Here is an 11,822-nt window from a genome sequence, read left to right on the forward strand (position 1 = left end):
CCACTTATGACAGTCCTGGGGCCTCTGTGTGGGTAATTTTATGGTGAGGTGCTGCCAACGTTTCCTGGAAGCTGTCCTGCTCAGGGAGGAAGGCTGCAGGAAATGCTGTCTCAGCCTGAGCCCTTGAGAAGGGCCTGGGTCACCACAGAAGTCCATGAAGGCACTCAATCAGCAGAGGGAGGTGCAGGAGACAGTGTCCAGCTTTCTCTCGCTTCTTACCCAGGATGCATTCCACACGGATAAGCAAGGAGGGGAGGGACAGAAAGGGGGATTGCCTCTGCTGATAAAAGCAGAGCCTCAAGAATTTCAACCTTCTCTTCCCTCACCCCCACTTCTTTATATATGTTCTGTAGCAGGTCTGCCTGCCTGCAGTTTAAGGGCATGTCTACACTGCAATTAAAACCCTGGGGCTGGACCATGCCAGCTGATTCAGTCTTGGACTAAGGGGCTGCTTAATTGTGGTGCAGATGTTCCGGCTCAGAACCCAAGCCCTGGGACCCTCCGCCCCTCGTGGGGTCTAGAGCCCAGGCTGCAAGCCTGAGCCTGAACATCTACACATCAGTTAAACAGCCCCTTAGTCCAAGCCCCGCGAGCCTAAGTCAGCTGGCACAGGCCAACTACAAATTTTTAACTGCAGTGTAGACATACCCTAAAGAGGAAGACAAAATCTGGTGGTTTCTCTGTGGTGGAGACACACCTCCCTTACTGCCAAGTTTGATCCGCCTCCAATGCTGCACATAACTGAGTCATGGATCTGTGGACCACATAACTAATAACTCATTTATATTAAATAAAATTTACTCCATGCTTTCCAGAGTTAGACATTATCTGATTCAAGGTATTTACAAGATAAGGGTAAATTTGGGAACTTGCTGGGTGCCAAGTGCCTATGGACGCTCAGCATCTCTGGGGATGAGGCTCAAGATAAGACTCCAGAAAATAATTCAGGTAATGAAAGCTATAAGAAGATGATTAGTGAGGACAGGGAAGGAAGAACTGTTACACTATCTTTACAAGATTATGAGGTGCAAACCTTATGAAAGGCATCTATAATCATTAATACAAAACATTTCTCAAGACCTTAAAGAAATCATACAGTTTGTCAAAATCTCTCAATCCTGCTAGCTGCAAGTAATATGGCAAAACACTGCACCCTTACTGTCACTACAGTTTTTGGTAGACAAGCCCTGAAAATATTAACTACATATTTGTGCCAACCATACGAAGTCATGAGAATATGACAAGGTTTTTTTTGTTGAAAACAAGGACTGGTCATATGTGATCTGACTGACAATTTGAATTTAAAACAATGTTTGCTTTGTTATACATAATAAGTCTATGGATACTTTACCAAGTAAATAAGTTGCAACTGGTGTCAATTTATAGATACAAACTTCTATGATTTGTAGTTTTACTGGCTGTTCTACTGTTAGAGTCTACTAATACACACATTTGAACATACATTATTAAATGTATTTCATAAAACTTTCAAGAAATAGAATGTAAGGAGCTTATTTGCATGTACAGTATATGGTCAATCTTCAATGAAGTTTTTGAGTATTTTCATCTGTGAATTTATAAATTAAACATGATCCTGAGAACTTGACAACTGCGTCAGTTATTTCATCTGACATTACAGTATAAATAATATGATCCTGCTGGGGAGAAATTTTCCTATTACTGAGAACTCCCTCAAATTGTGTGGCAAAGCACTAATAGCAAAGTGAAGAGTATGTAGTATATAACTTCTAGGTTATGTAGTGGTGATAGGATTTTAGTCAATTAAAATACAGGGTTATTCAATGTATTTACCTTTAACTCTTAACTAGGTTGTTTTCCTGCACTGAAATTTCAAGAGAGGAACAAATCTAATGTGTTTTTATAGATTTAGTAAAAGAATAAGCAATCAAATATGAAGTAAATATGTCACTAATTTTATTTGTAGTTTCCTTAAACTAATCAAATAGAACACATTGCAATGTTCAAAACAAGGTTCCAATTGAAAACTCAATCAACATATCAATGGTTCAATTTATCTGGCTCACGAATTACTACAATGGTAATTAAATCATTTATAAAAATTCACAAGAATTACACTTCAATACTTTACAGGAAAGTTAAGGAAGAATGCTTAGATTAAAAGAAAGGCAATCGGGCTTAGAGTCTGCTAAAGACAGAAGCTGACTCTTGCCTTTGTTTTAAGGGAGTACAATATGTAAAATTATTTCTTTATATCTTCCCACTGAGCTGTTCCACCTTAAGTTTCTGAGAACATATGACCCATGTTAGATTTTATTTACTTAGCTTATTCACCTTCCCACATTAAAATACGTTGTCTGCATCCTCCTGACACTTTTATACAGATGCAGAAATTATTGTTAAAATCAAGCACTTAACAGCTTTGAAATAACACTTTTAACCAATATCATTTCTTACTAATTTTTAGTGTCTACCTAGGGAAAAAGGTTAGAGACACACACAAATAGAATGTCAAGAGAATTCAGCCATCTCTGAATTCTATACAAATGCACGCATGTCTTTTTCTTAGAGTCTCTAACATGATCAGTCTTTTAGGTGAGAACTAGTTCTGATGTTGCAAAAAATGTGAGCTCCTTTTGCATGCCCGGTGATGGTTGGGCTCTTCTCTCTCTCTCAGTTGTGACTTCAGACTTGGCTTAGCTGATGAGCAGTCTTTAAATTACTTCTCTGGATGACAAGTCCAGGAAAGAAAGCAGGACACAACTTCAGGTGTCGTTGGTGATGCAAGAGAGAGTCCCCCTACTTTCCTTCTGCATGGCTAGTCTTGTAGGATTTTGTGTCCTCTTGCTCTGCCTTGGGGACCACCTTTCTACAATTAGGGTTTCAGCATGTTGGCTATAGCTCAATGTGGTAGTAATTCGGTATCTCAATCTGAGGTCATAGTAGAAGAGTCCAGTCTCAGGTGGACATTTTCTTCCAACATCCATAGGTGACCACAAGTAGATGTCCTCTTCATAAGCAGAACATGTGAGAAGGAGCTGGCAACAGACTTCTAGCAGAATATGGCCCATTCTCACTTTGCTAAATATAATTAGCAGTGTGTAGTCCATTACCCTTTTACTCATTTCCAAAAGAGACTCAAAAATGGGGCCAAGCACAAGGTGAGTGCATGGCCTACTTCAGTGCTCTTTCACCTAAAGCAGCTCTGATTTCAGTATTCCTTATTAATACTAAACTTAATTTTACCAAATAAAATTATCCAGGCCTAAACTCAGACCTGGCCAAAGTTTCCTACAGACAGATGGAGAATCAACCATATTTCAAAATGTACTGTAGATGCAGAGGCTGTCACGATTAAAGTTTTAGTTTAGCTCTTCTTCAGACATAGGCAGATATAGAAAGATTAATACTAGTAATGTGCCTTGATTCAACTGGGATGAAAACATCCCATAGGTTATTACACATTATTATGTTTTGCAGAAAAGCAAGGGTACTGCTAGCTTTGGGAAAAGCAATTAAAATTTGTTTTAAGCTTACCAAAGATTCCCAATTGTCCATTTTATTAATCTATGTCTTTTAAACACAGGCTGTATAAGAGCAAGAACAAAAAAGTTAAGCCAATAACTTTGATGAGTAAGATAAGCATAGTTTTGTTTCCTTATTTGCTAATGAGCAGAAACTAAATAAGTCAATTGCCAGCAGCCTGTTATTGTACGATTTAAATTTTCACACTAGCTGCTACACAGTCTATCCAAAGAGTGATTGTACACAAAAACATTTACACAATTTATAAGCAAAGTACTGCAATATTTGCTAACAGCACTGTTTGGGGGGTTGAATTCCAAATGAAAGCACAGGGAGTTACATGCATGAATACCTATATATATATATCAAGATAACTCAGGTACAGTATATATGCCATCTACATGTTTAAGCACCCTCCTATTTCCTTTTCCTCCTCATCTTCATGCAAATTGTATGCAGAATTTTACACCTGGAACTTTCTTCCTGACCTTTTCTGGCTAGTATCAATTTTTTTTTTTAAATTAAGCTTTTATTAAGTCATCAATACATATGCACTAACCAAGACATCCATATTATCTTATTATTGTAAATCTTGTTCTCCCTCCTCACATTTCTCACCGGATACCAAGCTAAAATGTGACACAATTTGATTCACATTAAAGTCCATGGAAAGACACTGACTTACCAAAAAAAACAAAAAAAACACCCCCAACCACCCTAATTAGCTTACATTAAAGGTCTTCAGCATAATGAATAAAGATGACAATAAATATTGGTTTTCCGGGCAAGGGAAAAGGCAACACAGAATAATCAAACAGATATGAATGTTCAGCCATCACATATTTTAACAATCCAAATCTATTTGCTTCATTCCAAAATCTCACTGAACAGCCAAAAAAAAACTAGAACAGCTTTCAGAAATCTCAATGAACAACCTTAGCTTCATGTAGTTTACATTTTTATATTAAACAGCTGAAGAGCTTGTTATCTAGCCATATGTATAAAGGAGTCAGGATTGTCAATTTATACATACACTAATTCAAACCTGCCTAATGTTTACAGGTGCTAGGAAAGATGGTATATTATGCAAATAGCCTGAACAAAATTAACTGAGAACTAATCAATTTAATAGTCACACAATTATATTTTCTTCATGTTAAGTGAACTGTTCCTCTCAATACTAAGTGTAACTAGATAAGACATCACACATTTTTTAAGTGAGTCATTACAGTGACTCAAACCCAAGTGAGTAATAACTAAAGCTCTTCATGGCTAGATTCTGTCATTACTGTAGAGCAGCTTTGGCCTTACCCAGCCACTGGAAGATTCCTTCTCCATAGGCAGAGATGTTCTGAGGTGGTCTAGAGAAGCTACAAAATCTCTTACACCACGCACTCCTGGCTACCAGAGCAGAGGGCATGACCTAGTCTTCCATAGGCACCACAATTACTCTTTCCTGAAACAACCCTTTAGGACTATTGGCCACCAGCATAATTTGGCAAAATCCACAGGCTGCTCTAGTTTACAGGAAGAATTGTACTTGTGCTTCCCCAATCTGGCACTAAGGTAGCTAAAAATCACCTTTGCAGCAGTCCTCCTGAGCTGTGCAGAGTCTGATAAATCTGAAATGTGACACATGAAAATACCAAGCTTTGAAAGTTTATTTTGTTTTTGTACAGACCAAACTCATTCTAATATAAAATATTTTCTAAAAATCAGGTTAACAAGTACTTGTTTTCAAGCACTCTCTAAAGTTCATGAAATTTTTATCAAATGTCAGTTAACTGTTTACATCATACAGTGCTTTTACCTCTTACCCCCATGGCACTTTATAATATTTAAAATATTGAAGACTGGTTGAAGATTAGAGAGTGCCTGTATTTTCTTTACTGTGGTAATATCATATATTTAGAAAAAGGTGTGTGAATGTAGATCTGGATATGAACTAGGGAATACACCTTTTTGTTTGTTTGTTTGTTTTTAAATATCATCCATGGCACCCTTATTTCCAGTTAATCAGTTCTCTTTACAATTTTCACCATCTATTGTATTACTATCCACAATAGTGTTTCTAAATTTCCATGGATAGATTGCATCTGCTTTGTATTTCAGTCACCAAGTAAAATTATAAAGTTTGTGGGTTTTTCCACCTTAGTAAACAATTTAATAATAAAATGAAGGGATTTTGTCAACATAATCCTGTATAGCTGAAATAGAGAGCTCATTAGTCAAGTTCCTATATAGTGTCAAAATAAGTAACAATTAAAAAGTCATATATTACAAGAGGACAGAACAGTTAACTACGATGAAGTATTATCAAAACAATTTTTTTTCTTGCTGCTAAAAGAGCAATACTGTTCTTTTGGAAACAAGAATCCTTCAAGGTCTCTCTGGTTGTGCAAAAGAATTCAAGCAATATGGTAAAATACGGGATATTTGCAGACTATAGATTAGGGCTCCATATGTCACACTCTAGGTAGACATCTTTGAGTCCTGGCAATAACATACCAAAATAGAAATATTTTCACCCCTCAGCTCATAGAGAGCCACCTTTCAGCTATTACACACAAAAGATGGGGACTACTACTAATGAGGTCCCCTGTTGTTCAAAGCTCTCCCAAGCGGTAACTGAATTAAATTGCCTGATTCCTGTCAATCCACTATTTCCAGAGTAGTAAAGAGAACCAGTGTTTTATTTATATCCCACTTTTACTTTATGGGTAAACTATGTGGAGTAGCAGAGGTATTAGAGTTGCCTTCCTGAATCCAAGGACAGACAATAGTGCATCAGTTTATATTTGATTCACATTTAGAATGTTTCTTATGGCTATTATGATAACAGGAATTTTCTTTGTAAATTAAAGCTTCAACTCTGTAGAAGTTAATGGCTTAGACCCTTTTATTCACAAAGAATTTACCAAGCTCTGCTTATTTGTTAAAGAGAAAAGTAATGAACAAAATTCCATTAAGAACCAGGGCTTTGGAGCGGAGCCCTGAGCTGGAGCGCGGAGCAGCTCCGGAGCAGTGGAGCTGCAGATTTTTGCCTGGAGCTGGAGCAGAGCCGAAGCACAGCTCCAAAGCCTTGTCAGCATTCTATGAATGCAAAAGAACTGCACCTGGTGGAAGGTAGCAGCTAGAAGAGTAGTTTTATGTATTGGCATAAAAATTACCTTTACAAAAAAGTAGTACTTCAAAAATGTTTTAAAAACTATTAACTTTCTTCTACTGAAGAATAAAAGGCATCTCTGCAGAGTTGTTCCGTACAATATACACTCATTTTGCCCAATCCAGCACAACTGAAGTCAAAAGGAGTTTTGTCATTGTCCTCAATGGAAGCAGGATGTGACCCTTAGCGAGAATATTCTGCAAGGTTTTTTAAAACAAGTAGGGTTTCTCAAAGGCAAGATGAGTGAGGTAATATCTTTTATTGGACCAACTTATATTACCTCACTCACCCTGTGCCTCTGAAATCCTGGGACCAACCAGCTACATCACTGCAAACAATATGGGTTTTTAGGAGAGACTTAGTTTAATGGTTTCATGTCACTTAATCTAATTTTAAATATTCCTTTGGAAATATTAGCTCGGGAAGTTAGTGCTAAAAATTCATTTTATTAAAAAAGTTTAGTTCATAATACATAATGCAACAAAATCCATCAACAGAGCACTTCATTACTATACAAGAGACATGAGTTCAAACTTTTACCAGAGTCTGGAATTATTATGAATGCAGTACACCCAATTGTACAGTAGAGAGAGAACCTCTAAACTGCTTCATAGCAAATCCTTATAGCCAGCACTCATGAGCAGCACAAATAGGCTTCAAAAGGAAAAAACATTGCCATCCTCCTTGGTTAGATGTCAAGCTGCAATAAAAGGCCTAGTATAAGACAATAAGCACAAAGAGTCAAAACTGAGGTTCTGAAGATTCTCAATATCTAGGCCCAATCACAGAGATCCACATAAATCAAACTCCTCTCCCCAACAAGAATAAAAAATATTTAAAAGTGTCAATGAACCTACTTAAATGTTACTGCCCAAACTTTTATGTGAAGTCCGGCACATTTATTCACAGCATCAATTTTCTGTAAAGTTTTTGAAGCATCCTAGTCTGATTGTTCAGACTTCTTCAGATGACAGATACTATCCTGAATAAACTTTAGTTTCAGTGTGCTCTACTATTCAAGCAAATAATTTCATATGAAATTAAGTTTTTCATAGAATCAAGAGATGGCAGAGCAATCCATTTAAAAGATGCTGGTTTACTGAAAAGGTTAAGCATGGTTCTACTCTGAATAGTGACAACAAACTAAACCAAAGCATTCCCATGTTTGTCATCACTTGAATTTTCATAACAAATGTAGTTAGTTTACCAGTAAAAATATTATTTCTCTGATTGCCAGTGCTGCAAAGTCACTCTGACAATCAAGCTAGGCTCTGCTTCCCATACATCACTACCAGCATTGCCTTCATAGGGTTTACATGGATATAACTGACTAGCATTAGTAACATATGCGATGTAATTGTAGCCTTGTTGGTCCCACCTTGCATTTAGCTGTGATGCTCGGAGTACCTTTCCCAGACCTGAAAAAGAACTCTGTGTGGCTCAAAAGCTTTTCTCTCTCACCAACAGGCATTGGTCCAATAAAATCTATTACCTCGCCCACATTGTCTCTCTGGCATTAGTAAGTTATTCTGTTAAGGATATATAGAAAGTAATATAACTCAGATCATTCTCAGATTGTCAGCTCTCCAGTGCTAATGGGGTAAAAGGCAATAAAACATTTTTCTGTCAATAAAGTAAGCAACTGTGATTGAATACACATGTTGTTGAATAAGGTCCATTTTTTATGAGTCACTCTTTATAGTGAAACTATAAACAAACAGTGACTAATAACTGAATACACCTCTACCCCGCTATAACGCTACCTGATATAACACGAATTCAGATATAACGCGGTAAAGCAGCAGCTCCGGTGAGGGTGGGGGGGGGCTGCGCACTCTGGTGGATCAAAGCAAGTTCGATATAACGCGGTTTCACCTATAACACAGTAAGATTTTTTGGCTCCCGAGGACAGCGTTATATCGAGGTAGAGGTGTATATATATTTCATAAAGTAAACCTTAACAGCTTGATCTATCAGATGCCTGTGCACATCAAGTGGGTGGGGACTTGCTGTGTAGTGGAAGTCACTTGGCCTTTGGCTAAAAAAAAAAAAAAAAAAAAAAAAGTGTAGGTTTCCAAAATAACTACACTTTTTGGGAGTGGACTGACTTTTACCAAGGTTAGTTACTGCCCTTTGAATCTCAATCTTTGTTTAAACCCCATACTTGCACATTTCTGAACCTTCAACCTGCTCTCTCCTTTCAGAATACCCATTTCACAGACTGAGACAAAAACTACTGTCATAGCATGACGCTTGTGAACAGCCAGTGACCATTAACAGCACTGACTGAAAAGATAAGGGTTCTTTAGTCACTAAGCTGAAAGTATCTCATAGCAATTTGCTGCACTTCTTAAAAGTTATACAGCTATATGAAAAGCAGTACAGACAGCAGACAGTCTGAAAATGCTAAACATGTTGCAAGTAGAAATCAACCTCTTTTACATAAACTGGATATAGGAGATCTGTATCCTCCAAATACATAGCTGTTGCTTAATATGCAGTGCATTGAAACGTCCGTCTATAACACTTACTACCAAGGAATGACCAAAAAAACCCACCAAAAACTCTTGTTGCTCACCTGCCCCTGCAAGTGGTGTGAGAGAACTCGAGGATCATGTATTTGTAGAGAATTTTCTAGCAATATGTTCAATAGCAAAAATTTCAGCAATACCTACCACAAGTGAAAACATGACATGATCTAATTATCCAGAGTACAATTTATCATTTAAATTGACCTTGTTGATTTATGATGCAATATACCTGAGATTAAGATTTAGATGAGAGAAGGGCAAACCTGAAAAGGTTCAGAAGTCAGTTCCTGATAAAAATTAGTACTTCTATATTGTGCAGCACTTTGAGGATTATTTACATCTTCAACACACAGATAAGAGATTATTAAACTAAAACAGAGTTCACGGAGATGCCAAGGACAAGTAGTAAATCAGAAGCAAAAGTAAGATTATCACTGAACTCTAAAGTTCCTGGTGCTCTGTCAGTCAGTCAATTAAACCAATCAGCCTGCCAAAAGATCAGATGCTTGTACAAAGTTTCCCCAAACCACTTGAGGCTACAAAAGTCTCATAAGAACAGGGTGCAGACAGAGATTTAGAGCACACTGTGAACATAATGACAGGTTTCAGGGTAGCAGCCGTGTTAGTCTGTATCCGCAAAAAGAACACAAGTACTCCTGTTCTTTTTACTGTGAACATAGTTACTATTCAAATAAAAGCTGGAAATACCAGAAGTCTCTTTCCTGACATCTAAACCCTTACCTGGATGACGGAAAAAAAAAAGTTAAGTTCACATTCATTTTTAAGAATAGAGGGGGGGGGGGAGAACAGGTTTTGTATTTTATCCAAACCAGTTCACCCCTCCCATTAAGGCAGTGAAGCGCATATCTTGCTATGAAAAAGAAGGGCGGGCATTACCTGCCACCTGCCGTAGCTGAGCAGGACGAGCGCCAGAGGGATGGCAGTGCCCGACATGGCATGGGTGGAGGGCATGCTGTACTCGGAGTTGTAGAAGACCTCCAGCTTCACCACGGGAGGGGAGGCAGGCCGTGGCCAGCGGATCACATCCTTGGTGCACTGGCCCAGGTACATAACCCAGACCCAGACGATGATGAGCCTCCTGCCCATCCAGGCGTCCAGGTTCCAGATGCAGAAGGGGAAGAAGAGGATGTAGAAGAGCTCGTTGCCCAGCTCCGTGCCCAGGTTGAACAGATAATAGAGGAAGGGGTTGCGGATGGCGATCTCCTGGCAGGCGGCTTCCCCGGTCAGGGAGTTGCGGCGCGGCTGCCTCCTCCCCCAGGTCTGCTGCCCTTCCTCCTGCTGCTGCGGGGGTCCCTCCCCGCCGGCTCCCTCGGGGATCGCCCCGTTCCCCAGCCCCTTCGGGTGCCGCTTCTCCCCGCCAGCGGCGGCTCTGAGCCGGGGCCACCCATCGCCTTCCCCTCCGCCGTTCATGGCGGGGCAGCTGCCGTTGGCTAACGGCCCCGGCTCCCCGCTCTCCTCAGCGAGGGGAGGGGAGGCCGCCAAGCCCGGAGGCCCCTCCACCCCGCAGAGACGCTGGAAGTCGGCCACTTTCTGCGGGTCCTGCAGGTAGGCAGCGAGCCGGGCCAGGCGCTGGAGCAGAGCCATGCTAGGAGCCGGGTGCTGCGGGGAGTCTCTCCCGGGAGAAGGGGGTCTCTCCCTGAGGGGAGGGCAGGGGGTGACTCCCCACGGGGGGGACGACACTATGCCGGTGGGGGCGGCCTGAGGCGGGGAGGGGGTTTAGCCTCTACCCGACCCTAGAAACCCGCCCAGCCGGCCGTTGCTCCTTCCCGCTACGCAGCTACAGCTCCGGCCCGTCGGTCACCCTCCCCGCTGCCTCCTGTGACCGTCCTGACTCAGCCGAGCCCGGCCGCCCCGCCGCCGCGCGCACCCCCGCACCCTCCTCCTCCTCCTCCAGTCACCGCCCCTCAGTGCGCGCGGTCCCGCCACGGGGCCTGCGCAAACTTCTGCTTCTAAGGCAAGAGCACTGACGGCGCAAGCCGGATCTGTCATCCCGGTGGAAGGCCCTCCTGATTGGCTGTGTCCCCCCTTCTAGGAGAAAGTGCGACCAATCACAACTTTGTTCTGAACGCGGGAGCGGCCAATGAACTCTGCCTGCTTCATCCTTGCGCGAGTGTCACGTGGAGATACCCACAAAAACTCAAGGGTGGGGGGTGGGCACTGAGCAGAGGCACTTCAGCCCCTCAGCAGGCAGGAGATGGGCCGGGGGGGAGAGGAGCCCCCACCCGATCTCCATCACCCAGCAGGGGTAGGGAGAAAAGAGCTGCCCCTCCACACCGCCTCCGTCACCCACTATAGAGGCGGGGCGGAGGGGAAGAGCTGCCCTCCACCACACCCCCCCCCCATCTCCATTACCCAGTGGGGGGGGGGGGAGAGAAGAGCTGCCCTCCTCCTCCCACACAACCCCCCCCCCCCCACCTCCGTCACCCAGTAGGGAGGAGAGGGACTGGGGGGAGACGAGGCCCCCAATACACACGCCACCACCGAGCATGGAGAAGAGCCTTGAAAGTAATGACTTATAAGGCCAAAAGGAATGAAGTAGGGGGAGGGATGTCTGGTTCAAAGAACAACTAATGAAATAAAGGCAAGTTTCTAAAAAGACC

At 41.6% G+C, this 11,822-nt stretch overlaps 1 protein-coding gene across 2 annotated transcripts in view; it reads right to left on the minus strand.

Moving 5' to 3' along the window:
* SGPP1 (sphingosine-1-phosphate phosphatase 1) overlaps positions 1–10,806 on the minus strand; it is a 32,004-nt gene extending 21,198 nt beyond the window's left edge. Inside the window, exons 1-2 of one of the 2 annotated variants that reach the window (XM_065404008.1) lie at positions 10,641–10,806; positions 10,099–10,589 (exon numbers count right to left, since the gene is read on the minus strand). In XM_065404008.1, the coding sequence (XP_065260080.1) occupies positions 10,099–10,589; positions 10,641–10,806 (657 nt within the window). Of the gene's footprint in view, positions 1–10,098 lie in introns of both variants that reach the window. The other variant, XM_065404007.1, reaches the window with a different exon arrangement.
* Positions 10,807–11,822: the final 1,016 nt, after the last annotated feature.

Source organism: Emys orbicularis, chromosome 4 (assembly GCF_028017835.1).
Source record: "Emys orbicularis isolate rEmyOrb1 chromosome 4, rEmyOrb1.hap1, whole genome shotgun sequence".
NCBI classification, from domain to species: Eukaryota; Metazoa; Chordata; order Testudines; family Emydidae; genus Emys; species Emys orbicularis.